The sequence below is a fragment of the Chiloscyllium plagiosum genome, chromosome 10 (assembly GCF_004010195.1).
Source record: "Chiloscyllium plagiosum isolate BGI_BamShark_2017 chromosome 10, ASM401019v2, whole genome shotgun sequence".
NCBI classification, from domain to species: Eukaryota; Metazoa; Chordata; class Chondrichthyes; order Orectolobiformes; family Hemiscylliidae; genus Chiloscyllium; species Chiloscyllium plagiosum.
The window spans coordinates 6,524,746-6,540,130 of NC_057719.1; the positions used below are offsets into that span (position 1 = coordinate 6,524,746).

The following is a 15,385-nucleotide window of genomic DNA, read 5'->3' on the forward strand; positions in this document are numbered from 1 at the left end:
GGAACCTCCAATCGCCACATACCACAACTCTGTCTTGCATTGTTCGTCAAACAGATGGGAACCTGCCTGATGTTGAGACCCAGACACAACTCGAATTTGTGACAACAACCCACCCTCACGTTGAGGAGCACAATGTTTTCCCACTAGCCTGAAAGATAAAAGATTCTCTTCCAAAGGAAACACACTGCCAGCGACATAAGGTCAGGAAGGTTTGGGCAAGGAAAGAAGACTGAAGCTGAGAAGAACGAGGTTAATTCAAAAACTTTATTCTGCAAAAAACAATGTACGATCCATATTGGAAAGACCAAATGCTGAAGCACCCAGCAAATTGGCATATGATCAGCAAGCTTGATTTCAAAATGCGGCTCATCAGTCCTTCCCTGTGGGAAACAACTCATAAGTGTGGCAGCAAAAGGCCAGGAGTTAGGAGGGGGCCCAGACGTTTCCGTAGGTGTCAGGGGCATGTAGGTATGGGATGTTCCAGATCCATGGCCGATCTACAAGAGAGAGAGGAGACAGAAGTGACCGACTGCAGTAACAACTGATGTACGCGACCTCACAAAGAGACCTTTGTACAGGTGAAAAGTTTCTATCTGTTACTCTCTGATTGTCTTCGAGAGCAGTTAAGAGTCAGATACTTTGCAGTGGGTGTGGAATCATGTGTGGGCCAGATTAGCTACAGACACCAGACTCCCCTCCCTAAAGGGCATAACAAACACGTCCTGAGGGTTATCACTGACCAGAAACTCAACTGGACGAGGCACGTAAACACTTTGGCTCCAAAAGCAGGTCAGAGGCTTGGAATCCTACAGAGAATAATTCACCCCCTGACTCCCCCCCAAAGCCCGTCCACCATCGACAAGGCATAAGTCAGGAGTGGAATGGGTATGACTCCAACAACACTCAAGCAGCTCAATATCATCCAGGACTAAGAAGCCCATTTGACCTTTCAGAAAGCACTGGTGGATCTAAGTGATCCTGTGACAGCATTTTGAAAGAAGAGCACAGGAGCGCTCCCTGGTGGCCTGATTAGATTAGATTGGATTAGAGTGGTGCTGGAAAAGCACAGCAGGTCAGGCAGCATCCGAGGAGCACTCTCCAGCACCTCTCTAATCTAGACTCTGATTTCCAGCATCTGCAGTCCTCACTTTTGCCTGATCTTCATCCCTCAGCAGCATAACTGGAAGGAAGACCAATAATTTAAATCACTGCTTTTTTGTGGGATCTTGACCTGAACAAACTGGCTGCTGCATTTCCCTTACAACGCTGACTGCACGTCCAGAAGTAGCTAACTCGCTGTAAAGAACCTTGCAGCATGGGGCTATATAAATGCAAGGAGAAAGTGAGGTCTGCAGACGCTGGAGATCAAAGCTGAAACTTTATTGCTGGAACAGCACAGCAGGTCAGGCAGCATCTAGGGAACAGAAGATTCGACGTTTCGGGCACATGCCCTTCTTCAGGAATGAGAAGGGCATGTGCCCGAAACGTCGAATCTTCTGTTCCCTAGATGCTGCCTGACCTGCTGTGCTGTTCCAGCAATAAAGTTTCAGCTATATAAATGCAAGTCATTTCTCAGTGCTAAGCTCTCACTTGGTAAGGGCTTGGAGCCAACATGGAGGGAAGTGTGAAATGGGCCGGGGTCTAGTTTCTCTGGAGGTGATGAACCCAAAACTCAGAAATAACATTTAAACGGAAAAGATTGAAGCTGTTTGCCCAGTGAAGTGGCAGAGCCAAGCAAGCTGCACGAAAATAATCAAGTTCCACTGAAATGAACAGCCTCTCTTACTGTGGGTGGAAATGGTATCTGAACAAACTAATTGGTAAATTTCAATGATCTGTTGCTATGAGAATTAGAATATAATCCAATGAAGGTGGAAGAAGAGCATCTTTCTCAAAGGCACATTTGTAAGTGCTCTTGTCTACTGCAAGTTGACCATTCCCACCCACACTCACTAACCTATTTTGGTACCTTTCAACAAACAAAAACAATGTATTTTTAGACAGGATCTAGAGCCAAGAAAGGGGATGACAGTGCACACTTCACGACAGTTCCCAATATTAAATCAATCTGCAAGCAAAGATTTGATGGAACTCACAAACTGAGAAGTGGAGTAGGAAACTACCAGACAACTACAAACAGTTATCGAGGGAGGCTGCTGTTCTCCAGGAACGGATGGTCAAGGAAACAACGGTATCTCAATCCTCAGGCAGGATGTTTCCCCCTGACTGCAGGGTCATGAACTCAGGGAACAGTCTCAGAATAAAAGAATATTTTGGACTGAAATGAGGAGGATCTTCACTCAGAAGGTGGTGAGTGTTTTGGAATTCTATGCCACAGACGGCTGTCACTAAGTCCAAGAAAGGGTCTTACAGATTTCTAGTTACTAGTTTCTACCTTAACTCTACATTCTCACACTAACTCCATAGACATGAGGGGCTGAATGGCCCACACACGGTCAGGAAACTTCTCTCTCTCCTTTAAGGTCAGATGATGATCCAAACTCTATTGTCCAAGCATTTTGACCAACTGACCCAATGCCTTGTAAAATGGCCAAATATTGGCGGATAACAGGAGAGCTTTGAAATATTTCACTACATTAAAGATGCTGCATTTTGGGACATAGGAATGCACAGGGCTATGGACGGAATGTGGACGGTTGGACAGCTGGTCTTTTAACTGAGCTAACCCAGGCACATTGGGCAGAATGGCCTTCATTTAGCTGTATATTTCTATTCTATCTATGATTTTACATAAGTACAAGCTGCTGGTGTCTTGAACTTAGAATCCCTACAGTGTGGAAACAGGCCCTTCAGCCCAGCAAGTTCACTACGACCCTCCGAACAGTAGCCCACCAGACCCATTTCCTTATTTCTCTACATTTCCCCTGACTAATGCACCTAACACTATGAGCAATTTAGCATGGCCAATCTTGCACATTTTTGGATTGTGGGAGGAAACCGGAGCACCCGGAGAAAACCCACGCAGACGCGGGGAGAATGTGCAAACTCCACACAGAGAGTCGCCTGAGGCTGGAATTGAACCTGGGTCCCTGGTGCTGTGAGGTAGCAGCGCTAACCACTGTGCCAGCGTGCCGCCCGTTTTATTGTCACTGACATTAACACTCGTTGACCTCATTCTATTCCACTTGATATCATTCAGTCTCACTGGGTACAGTTTGAAGAACTAGCCTCAGTCCCACAGAGTTTTGTTGCAATGTCAATGGCTGAAGATCTAAGAACCCAATGAAGGTGGGCTTTGGCAGCTGTCCTCCAAACAAACTGAGTTAGATTGGGATTGATGTGCTAATTATTACAGGAGCAAATTGCTGCTGATGCTGGAGACCCAAAATACTACAGTGTTGGAAATACTTGTCATGTCTGACAGAGAGAAACAGAATTAGCACTTCGAGTCTCATATGAGTTAAGTCTTTATCTGTGTGGATTCTAAAGAAGAGTCAGGCTGGATGTGAAGTATTAACTCAGGTTCCCTCTCCACAGATGCTGCCAGATCCATTAAGTTTCTCCAGCACTTCCTGAATTGGTTTCAGATTCCCAGCATCAACAGTGTTTTGCTTTTATACTGTTAAATACGGTTACAGTGAAAGCACAGTTATTCTGAACTATGTATTTTGCTATTTTTCTAATGTATTTTCTCATGGGAACTTGTATTCAAGAATCTGTACCTAGGTACCTTTGTACCTGAGATGGTGCCGTAAATGGCAACTTGTGAACTTTTCACTGTACTCAAGTGAGTACACGTGACAATAAAGCAAATTCAAATTCAGTTCGAAATCTCTGTTTCAGTTGGAATATTGTGTACAGTTCTGGCCATCATGTGGATGCTTTGGACAGGCCACAGAAGAGGTTGACCAGGATGTTGTCTGGTATGGAGGATCTTAGTGATGAAGAAAGGTTGGATAGACTGGGTTCGTTTTCACTGGAATGCGGGAGGTTGAGGGGTGACATGATAGAAGTTTACAAGATGGATAGAGTGGAAAGCATGAGGCCTTTTCCCAGGGTGGAGTGGTCAATTAATAGGGGAGTGGTCAAGGTGGGGTGGGGGTTGGGGGGGGGGAAGCTTTAAAGAGATTTGCAAGGCAAGTTTTTCCACACAAAGGGTGCTGAGAGCCTGGAACATGCTGCCAGAGGTGATGATGGAAGCAGACAACAGCAGCACCTGGACAAATACATGAATAGGAGGGGAATAGAGGGATACGGATCCTGTAAGGGAGGACAGTTTTAGTATGGAAGGGCAAAATGCGTCAGCACAGGCTTGGAGGGCCGAAGGGCCTATTCCTGTCCTGTATTGTTCTTTGTTCTTAAGAGTTTTGGAGCCTTGGGTGGTGAGAGAGCAGGTGAAAGGACAGGGATTAAAATGTCATGGAACTACTGAGAACAGTGACTTGAAAATGAATGATATAAAAGTAACAAAACATTCAAAGAAAGCCGAGCTATGGTTAAACTGTTTAACCCTTCTTTTGTGCCTTTTTCTGAATCCACACAGATAAAGTCAACATATTGCTGCAGTTTACAAAACCTATTCCTTTGATAAATCCGTTTAATATTTCAGTTTGATACAAGGCAGTGGGAAATTAATGGAATCTTTCTCTCGATGTCAGAGTGTGACAAAAATCTGAAGCATTAGTCCAGACACAATAAATTGTTCGTTGCCGACACAGTTACAGTTTAAGTTAAATCCTTTTCGGTCTGACACTGAGCATTGTGTAAAATGCTTGAGGCTTAGACAGGAGTTAGATAACGCTTCCACTAGCAGGAAGGTGGAGGATCAGAAAATAGCTGAATAAAATTTAAAATAATTGGCAAAACAAGTTGGCCAGCAGTGAAGATTGTTTTTAACTCAGAGGGCAGTGGACCTTTGAAAGTTTCTGCCTTCGAAGCTCAATCTTTGAGTATGTTTGAAGTGGAGATTTATAGATTTCCGATTACCAGCGGCACAGTGATGATATGGGTAAAAGGTATTAAAATGTACAATCAATCACACAGTAAAGTGCCGTCCCTACTATCTGCCTCTCGAGTTCACCTCCGCTATCCTGTCAGCGATCTATGTCCCATTCCCTGTGAAAGTAAAGCGTGCACTTGACAACGTATACAACGCTACAATGACTCTTGAGACAGAATACCCGGAGGTCTTGTTCATCATAACCATGTTAAAAATCTCACAACACCAGGTTATAGTCCAACAGGTTTATTTGGAAGCACTAGCTTTCTTCAGCAGGTAACTGATGAAAGCTCCGAAATCTAGTACTTCAAATAAACCTGTTGGACTACCACCTGGTGTTGTGTGACTTTTTAACTTTGTCCACCCCAGTCTAACATTGGCACCTTCTCCCCATGGCTCATCAGAACCAGTAACTTCAACCAGGCCAAACTCAAGACTGTCCTATCAAAATATCATCAACTCATCTCCTGTCCCACCAGAGGTCCAAACATCCTTGCCCATTGCTACACAACCATCAAAAATGCCTACCATTCCATCTCCCGGCTGCATTTTGGAAAATCAGATCCCAATTCTGTTGTGCTTCTCCTGGCTGACAGGCAGAAATTGAAGTGCGAGGATCCGGTATAGAAAATAGTGCAGTGTTGGTCTGAGGAAACTGAAGGGCTTCTTTGGGAGTGCTTACGAGTCGGTGGGCTGGTCAATATTCAAGAACCGAGTATGCCAGCACAGTCACAGATTTCATCAGTAAGTGTGTAGTGGACTGCGTGCTGAAGAAGTTAATCCAAGTGTTCCCCAACCGGAAACCATGGGTGACCCACTCACTACTGCAGTCCAGTTCTGAGGCGTTCAAGTCAGGCAATCCTGACCTATACAGGAAATCTATGTACGACCTTCGTAAGGCCATCAGAGACTCCAAGTGGCATACCAAACTAAGCTTGAGACCCAAACCAACCACACAGCCACCCGTTGTTTGTGACAAAGCTTAAATGATGTAACAGGCTACAAAGCAACTTTGCAACAGTCCACCCCTCCCCGATAAGCTCAATGCATACTATGCTCACTTTGATTAGAAGGTCAGTGAAACAATGTCACCTATCCCACCCTATCGGGTGCACCTGGACCCACAGTCACTGCTGCAGACCTTAGAACCAGCCTACCTGAGAGTGAACTCATGGAAAGCAACTGGCCCGGATGGAGTCTCTGGCCGTGCATTCAGATCCTGTATGGACCAGCTGGTGGGAGTATTTGCAGACATCTTTAACCTCTCCTTATTATCATCTGAAGTTCCCACTTGCTTCAAGAAACCATCATCATCCCAATGCCAAAGCAAAATCGTGCAGCGTGCCTCAATGATTACCACATAGCTCTGACCTCCATAACTACGAAGTACTTCAAGAGGTTAGTCATGGCTCACATTAACTCCAGCCTCCCAGCCTGCCTTGATCCTTTGCGATTCGCCTACTGGTGCAACAGTGTCCAAGGCAGACACCATCTCCCTGGTCATACACTCATCCCTGAAACATCTGGTTAACAAGGATACCTACATCAAGCTCCCACTTATTGACTACAGTTCCGCCTTCAACAGCGTAACTCCAAACAGACCCCTTTCCAAACTCCAACACCTTGGTCTTGGCTCTCCCCTCTGTAACTGGCTCAACTGCCTGCCCATAGACCACAATAGAACAGGTGACAACACTTCCTCCATGATAATCCTCAACATCAGAGCCCCATAAGGTTGTGCACTCAGCTCCCTACTATGCTACTTATTCACTCATGCCGGTGTAGCCAAATTCCACCCAACCCCATTTACAAGTTTGCTGACACCACCACCACTGAAGGTCAGATCTCCAACAATGAGACAGTACAGGAAAGAGATTGAGTGCTCATCGGCAAGGCATAAAGACAATCTTTCCATCAACATCAGGAAAAGGAGTTGGTTATTGAGTTCAGGAAGTGGAGTGGAGGGAATGCCAGTCTGCATCAATCGTGCAGAGGTGGAGATGTTTGAGAGAGGAAAGTTCCTGGGAGTGATCACCATCAAGCCCGTCCTGGTCCATCCACATTGACAAGTCAAGAAAGCACAACAATGCCTCTAATTCCTCAGGAGGCCAAGGAAATTCAGCATGTCAACAATGACATTTACCAATTTTCATAGATGCACCACAGAAAGGAACCTAATCTGCACATATCACAGCATGGTATGGCAACTGCTCTCCCCAAGACCGCAAAACACTACAGAGTCATGCACATAGCCCAGTCCATCACATAAACCAGCCTTCCATCTACTAACCTCATCTATACTTCCTGCTGCCTTAGGAAAGCAGCCAATAATCAAAGAACCCTCCCACCCTGGCTATACTCTCTTCCGTCAGTCAGAAGATACACAAGTTTGCAGCCCAGCCCAGCAATTGGGGATAGGCAATAAATGCTCGTCTTGCCAACGATAGCCACAAGAGTTTTTTTAAAAAACACAACTCCCTGTGGGAGGAAACCGGAGCACCCGGAGGAAACCCACACAGACACAGGGAGAATGTGCAATCCCCACACTGTTGCCCGAGGGTAGAATCAAACCCAGGTCCTTAGTACTGAGAGGCAGATGTATTAACCACTGAGCCACCGTACCACCCAAGATTTCAGTTCACAGAAGACCTGGTAAGTGTGAGACGTAAGAACAGTTTCTCCTGATGAAGGGAGTTCAGAACACTTAGAAAATAGATACCTCAGGGTAAGGGTTTTAGTTTGAAATCCCAGATCAGAAATATTTGGTTAAAACCTTGAAGGGGTTAGTTGAAGCTAAGAAAATTTAAACTTGGTTGTGTGAGTAACCAAGGAAAAGGCTATCAAACTCTCGAGATTGGGAATTGAAAGAAACAGCTAAGTCAAATTTACAGATGTGACAGAGAAGGGAATTCTCTCTCTCTCTCTCTGGTATCTGAATACTATAAATAAGAATAGATAGGATTTTGTTTTGCTGTGTACGTAAAAATCTTCCAATCATGTTAAACATAAATAGCTTGGTTTGTTCTATCATAATTTCATTTCTTTTCTGTAATAAATATTGTGAAAATCAAACTTGCAGAAATGTTTAAGTGAAAGACCACCTGTTTAAAAAAAAATCTATGGAGTCAGATTTCAGCCTGGGATCCAGTAGCAACATCAGCTGAGATGATAAGACAAGGTATAATATCACATTCACGAATGGGAAGCATCATTTTGTGAAGAAAGACTGGGAAAAAAAGAATGGGAGGAGGCCATTCTGCCCCTTGATCCTGTTGCACCCTGAAATCATGGTTCATCTGTGACCTAACTCTATAGTGTATTCCCCCTACTCCATATCCCTTAATATCTTTGCCTCACAAAAAATCTATCAATCTCAGATTAAAAACCATGAATTGACTATATCTATTGTTGACAGTTCCACTCTTCTACATAGGCCTGTCAAATTAACTTTGCTTCTCTCCAGCAATGCAACCATAACATGCCAAGTGTTTCCAGAACTTTCTGTTTTCATCTCAAATTCCCTGCATCCATATTATTCTGCTTTTGATCACTGGGAATGTATCGGAATATTGTCACATTGCTGTTTGTGGGATCTTGCTGTGCTGACTTGTGCCCTATATTTTAACAGTGATTCCGCATCTAAAAGTACTTGGCTGTGAAGGCGCTATATAAATGCAAGTTGCTCTCCTCACACTGGCATAGATAGGGAAAGCTAAAACATGACCACTAACCAAGAAGACTCACATCCAAGTGAATGTACATGAGAAATGCAATTATGTCAAAGGAAATGAAAGCGTATCATTGCTGTTTGATATATTGTTTTTTTGTTACAAGTGCTGTGGATTAAATAACAGATCCGAGAAATATCAAAAGGGCAATGCTAACAGCTGTGTGATGACTAAAGGTACTGTTTGTAAACAGAAGTTGCGCACTTGGTTAAGCTGCAGGAGGGCAGAGGTCAATGCTGTAGAGTCACCGACTTAGTTTGGACATTGACCTGGAGGACACATCACATGACCTGCTCTGGCCCCAAGGTCCCTGCCCCCATGCTCCTGTCCATCTCCAATTCCTGTGCACCTACTTCCTTCCCACGGCCATTGGGAAAACTAGTAGACTTTGCTCAGACGATCGGAATATTCTAGACTGTTGGCCAAACAGCCAATGTTTCCCACATGTGCCAGATATTTCTAACTAAGAAATAGAACCATTTGAGGATCTTTCTTTTGAAAATACACCGATTCTAATGTCCCTATGATTTCTCTCCTGGGGGGGGGTTTGTGTATTGATTCCTTGAGTATTAACTACCCCAAAGTTTTCTAGACTAAGTAGGCTTCATATCTTGACTCCAAACTTGTTCTCAACTGGGTAAACCCAAATGGGCTGATCCAGTCTCTCGTCTCTCTCTTACTGATACCCGAACTAGGAGAGTTGAAATAACCAAAACAATGTGACAGGGATCGGTGCAGGAAGGTTTTAACTATTATCCTGTTCTAGGAAGAGGCCTCGTATTTCTTTGAGCCTCTTACTCCAGTCAATGAGATTATGAATGATCTGTAACCTACCTCTGCATACTCGCCCTTCGCCATACACCGAGTCATACAGCATAGAAACAGACCCTTCGGTCAACCAGTCCATGCCAAAAATAATCCCAAACTGAACTAGCCCCACCTACCTGCTCCTGGCCCATATCCCTGTGTTCCTGAATTTTTCTGGAGTTCTCCCCTGGTCAATGTTTATTCCACAAACAAAATCACAAGAAATACATGGTGCCTAGACTATTACCTCCCTGCTGTTTGTAGGACCTCTCTGTGCCCAAGTTAGCATTACAAACACCGGCTACACTTTACACGGGATTTACTTGGCTGCAAAATACTTTGGCAAAGCGAGGATTGCAGATGCTGGAGAGTCAGAGTCGAGAAGTGTAGCACTGGAAAATCACAGCAGGTCAGGCAGTATCAGAGGAGCAGGAGGATCGACGTTTCGGGCCCTTCATCAGGAATATGCGAGGGAAGGGGGCTGAGAGATAAATAGGATGGTGGGGTGGGATGGGGGTGAGGTAGCTGGGAAAGCGATAGGTGGAAGGGAGTGATGGTGATAGGTCAGGTGGACAGGTAGGACAGTTCAAGAGGGCAGTGGAGGGTTGGGTCTGGGATGAGGTGGGGGCTGAGGGGAGATGAGGAAACTGTGAAGTCGATGGCGTTGCCGTGTAGTTGGAAGGTGCCAAGGCGGAAGATGAGGCTTTCTTCCTCCAGGCGTCGGGTGGCTAGGATTTGGCGGTGGAGGAGGCCCAGAACTTGCATGTACTTGGCGGAGTGGGAGGGGGAGTTGAAGTGGTCAGCTACAGGGTGGTGGGGTTGTTTTGTGTGCGTGTCCCAGAGATGCTCCCTGAAATATTCCACAAGCTGCCGTCCTGACTCTCCAACGTAGAGGAGACCGTATCGAGAGCAACAGACACGGTGGATGAGGTGTTTGGAAAATCTCTGCTGAATGTGGAAGGATCCCTTGGGGCCTTGGATGGAGGTGATGGGAGGAGGTGTGGGCAGAGGGATTACACCTCTTATTGGCAGCATGGACAGATGCTGGGAGTGGAGGGTGGGTTGGTGGGGTCGTGAACCTAACGAGGGAGTCACGGAGGGAATCGTTTCTGTGGAACACAGATCGGAGGGAAATATATCTCTGATGGTGGGGTCTGATTATAGGTTGTGGAAATGGCAGAGGATAATGTGCTGTTAATGCAATATACTTTGGGACACCTTGAGATCAGAAAGGCATGTTGTTTTTGATTTATTCGTGGAATGTGAGTACTGTTGGCAAGGCAAGCATGTATTGTTGTGCAAAGGATTTCAGACCCTGGAGTAATATTGAAGTTATCATGGAGCTGCCCCTCACTGGACATAAATAGGATAGTGGAGTTAAGGCAGGCGAGAGAGAGAAAGAGAGAGGAGAGAGGAACATACAGAGAGCTGAGCAGAAGCTTATAGAATTCATACAATAGTCTTTAAACAATATAACAGTAATTATAATCTGACTGAATATCGTGTATTGTAGTATTTGGTTGTTAAATGCAATAAACAATGTTATGAAGAAGCCCAAGACTGAAATCAGCTCTTGACTTTGCCTTCTCCTTGACTAATCTGTTTTGATGCAAAACTCATGAATGTAAATACTAAGCCACATATCAAAGGATTTACTGCCCACCTCTAGGTACTCTTCACAGGTTTTGTTAAGCCACTTCCTTGCAATGCTGCAGTCCATGTGCCATAGGTGTCCCATAGTGTGATCAGGGAGGGAGTTTCAGGATTAGGGTTAGAACAAAGGATCAGAGTTAGCATGGTGTGTTAGCTTGAAGGAGACCTGGATCTTTCCTCTGTGTCTTTTCCCTTCCCCTCTGATATTATATATGTTCACCTTTGTTACCCAGGTCCAGACTGACCAGACCATAAACAGGGATACAGGGATCTGCCAGTAAGGCATCACCGGAGGAGACCTGCCTGCTGTCTGCAAGCTCAAAATCATTTATAAAATAAGCTGCACCAAAAATAAGATGAGTTGAAGATAAGGCAATTATTAGAAGTTTAGATATCTAAAGAGATATTTTTAAAAATTAAGCTCTGGCCGTGAATAATTGAAACAGCAAATTACAGCTCTTAAAAACCTCTTTTTGTGCTGAATATCAATTAGGCCAAGGGGTGCGATGTGAAAAACGTTTAGCATCAGTTGAATATACATTATTAATGAATTCACTTCCTCTGTTCCTCTGCATATTAGCAGGATTTGCAGTCAAACTATAGTGTATAAACTGACAGCACACAGATTTAAAATCACACTGAAGATTTTCGACCATTACAGACTTTGTATTTTTCTGTACAGTAATGAGTGAAGATATTGCTCATCGTCAACACTGGTTGCGTTCCGTTTTCAATAACAAAAAGAAATTACACTAAGATTTTGGCCATTAACAGAGATTGAGCTGGAGATAGGTGGGAACTCTGAAGGCTGTGCATTCATTTTATGATGGGTCAAAGGACCTTTTTCAGTGCCGTAGACCTCTAAGGCCCTTCCAGGGCTTCAGCACAGAAAGTAAAGCTGACACAACAGTAATGGGGGACTTGAACCCTGGTCTCCTACCACTGTGTCACAAGAGCCCTTTACAAAGTCCAATATTCAGCATCTACTCTTAATCAACTCTGGAGCTGTTCTTTTGACCCTTTAAAGGATCTACATTTTGAACACAGAGTGAAGCCACAGCTGTCTATCACCTACCTTTGCTGCCGTAGTGTTCTGGAGGAAGGTCATATGGGACAGGGAATGACATCCCTGACACCTTACAGTCTGGTAATCGATCTTGGCATACTGAAAATCGGCCGGTTTCTATCCCCTGGTGATCAAGAGAAACAGTATGTGACAGGTGATAGCAAGCAATGTACATACCATGTCACCACAGATGCAGTCACCATCATTAGCCCTTCCTTGCAAACATTCCAACCGTTCCTTGAATTTCTGATCATTCATTTTCCACACATCTGGAGATAAATGTCACAACTGGGAACAAAAGAATAAAGTTGTTCTGATAATAATTACATCGATTGTTACAAAATCCAAAATCACAAAGGATATGATGGAAAATACTCAGCGGGTCAGACAGAACCCAAGAAAGAATAAAAATGATTTAATGGATAGCATTTTTTATTTGAGGGTGTGATAATAGATATGTGATTGATATTTCTTTTTAGTATCATGTATTTTGAGGTGGGTTAGCAACATATGGGTATCCTATGTATCTGAAGTTAATAATTGACTTGGAAGTATTTCTGTAGCCAAGGTGATTTATTTTAAAACAGTTTGAGAGAGCTACTTTGACAGCACTAATGGGTTTTTGTTTACCTTGGATATTTTATGACTTAGCAAGGTAACCATTATGCTTTAAGGTACATTAGAAATGACTAAATGTAGGTGAAACAACCATAGTTTAGAGACAGAGAGAATTTGTTTCTTAGTTTTACGTTGGGCTGTTCTGTGAAGTTTTTGGATCGAGATGGCAGTGTTGCTTAGAAGGGGAAAGTATAGTAAAATTCGGCTACATTAGAGTAAGGAATTAGTACAGCCCCAAACCAAAAGTGTTGGGATAAAACCCTGAAGATGTTACTTGAAATTAGGTATATTTAAGCTCAGATGTATGATAGCTCCAGAAAGAACCTATCAGCATTTCCAGGCTAGGAGTTAAAGTCACAGCATATTGGCCTTCTTGTGGCACAGTGTTAGTTTAGATTAGATTAGATTATTTACAGTGTGGAAACAGACCCTTCGGCCCAACAAGTCCACACCGACCCTCCAAAGAGCAACCCACCCAGGCCCATTCCCCTACGTTTACCACTTCACCTAACACTATGGGCAATTTTAGCATGGCTAATTCACCTGACCTGCACATCTTTGATTGTGGGAGGAAACCGGAGCACCCGGAGAAACCCACGCAGATACGGGTAGAATGTGCAAACTCCACACAGAGAGTCGCCTGAGGAGGGAATTGAACCCGGGTCTCTGGCACTGTGAGGCAGCATCTCCGACTTATCACCTTTATGCCCACCTCTTGCACTCTTAGCTTCCTTCTCCCCGGCCCCAACCCCCTCCCATTTATCTCTCCACCCCGAGGCTCCCAGCCTCATTCCTGATGAAGGGCTCCTGCCTGAAACATCAATTTTCCTGCTCCTCTGATGCTGCCTGACCTGCTGTGCTTTTCCAGCACCACTCTAATCTAGACTTAGAATATAACTGAACTGGTTTCCTCAACACTGGGGAGACAGGATGCCTACTTCCAGAGCACTTCAGAAATATCTCCGGGACACCGGCACCAATCAACCCCACCGCCCCGTGGCCAAACATTCCTCAGCAGCTTCTTGGTCCTCCTTTGCTGTATTCTAAAATTTTCCCAATTCTCAGATTTACTAAGATTTCTGGCCACATTATGAACCTTTTCTTTTATTCTTAAACAATTGTGAACTTCCTTTGTCAGTCAGTTAACTGACCTTTTTGAGCATTGACCCATGAAGGAATATATAGTTGCTGTAAGCCATGTAACAGTTCTTTAAATACTGTCCATTGCCTACATACAGTCTTGCATGTATTATAATGTATTTTCCCCAATCTGGCTTAGTCAACTTGTGTCTCGTGATTTCATAATTTCCCTGAGTCAAATGAAACACCCTTGGTTGAGACTGAACTACCTCACTTTCAAATCTAATGTAAAATTCTATCATCTGGGAGCCAAAAGGCTCTTTTACAATAATATTATCAATTAGGCTTTTTAAATTACATAATACTAGATCCCAAAATAGCCTGTCCTTAAGGTGGCTCAATGTACTGCTATAGAAAGCCATCCCCAAGACACTCCAGAAACTTGTCATCTATAGGTTTAGTATTCAATTGGTTTACCCAATCTATATGCAAATTAAATTGTTGCAAATACCACAAACTTTTCTCACCTTCTGACTTATACCATGCCTCACATTACCACTACATTTTGGTGGCCTATAAATAATTCCAACTGGTGTCTGCATTCCCTTGCTGTTTCTTAATTGCAACCAAACAGGTTCTGAATGTTCTTCCGATCTAAAATCTTCCTTTATAAACTGATCACATCTTCCATTATCGGTGCAACTCCAGCTCCTTTCCCTTTCTGTCTGTTCCTTCCTAAATATTGAATATCTCTGAACTTTCAGTTCCTGGTCCTGATCACAATTTTTAAACAGTTTCCCATGATTCTAGGCTCCCCCACAAGAGGAAACATCCTCTCAGCTCTGGTGCTGTCAAAGTCTGATATGCGTTAATCGGATGACCACTCATTCTTTTAAATCTCAATGGGTATGGAGTCAAACTGCTCCACATTCCCTCATTAAACAAAGCCTTTTCCTGGAATTAATCGAGTGAACTTTGTCCAATCTCTCTTTCAGTTTAGAAACTAACACTATACACAGGACTCTAGATGCGGTCTCACCAATGACTCATATGATTACCCAGCTTTTATATTCCATTCCCCTTTTGTAAAATGGCAAACATTCCCAAAGACCGACAGCCCATGATGTCAAGATTATTTCCAGGTCGTTACCTGTAAGGTGAGACACGCCCACAGTGATTTGTTGTTGGCTTGGTCAATGATCAGAGGGCATGGTCACCATGCATTTTCTGCAGTTTGGGCCCCTAATTTTTTTTTTAGATTAGATTAGATTATTTACAGTGTGGAAACAGGCCCTTCGGCCCAACAAGTCCACACCGACCCTCCAAAGAGCAACCCACCCAGAACCATTCCCCTACATTTACCCCTTCACCTAACACTACTGGCAATTTAACATGCAATTCAGGCAGCATCCGAGGAGCTACGAAATCGACGTTTCGGGCAAAAGCCTTTATTCCTGATGAAGGGCTTTTGCC

At 43.9% G+C, this 15,385-nt stretch overlaps 1 protein-coding gene across 2 annotated transcripts in view; it reads right to left on the minus strand.

The window, feature by feature from the left end:
• Positions 1-254: 254 nt before the first annotated feature.
• Positions 255-15,385, minus strand: part of tdp1 (tyrosyl-DNA phosphodiesterase 1) — a 134,363-nt gene continuing 119,232 nt past the window's right edge. For both annotated transcript variants that reach the window (XM_043696957.1, XM_043696958.1), the window contains exons 15-16: positions 12,224-12,338; positions 255-497 (exon numbers count right to left, since the gene is read on the minus strand). In XM_043696957.1, the coding sequence (XP_043552892.1) occupies positions 424-497; positions 12,224-12,338 (189 nt within the window). In that variant the 3' untranslated portion in view covers positions 255-423. The remainder of the gene's footprint in view (positions 498-12,223; positions 12,339-15,385) is intronic.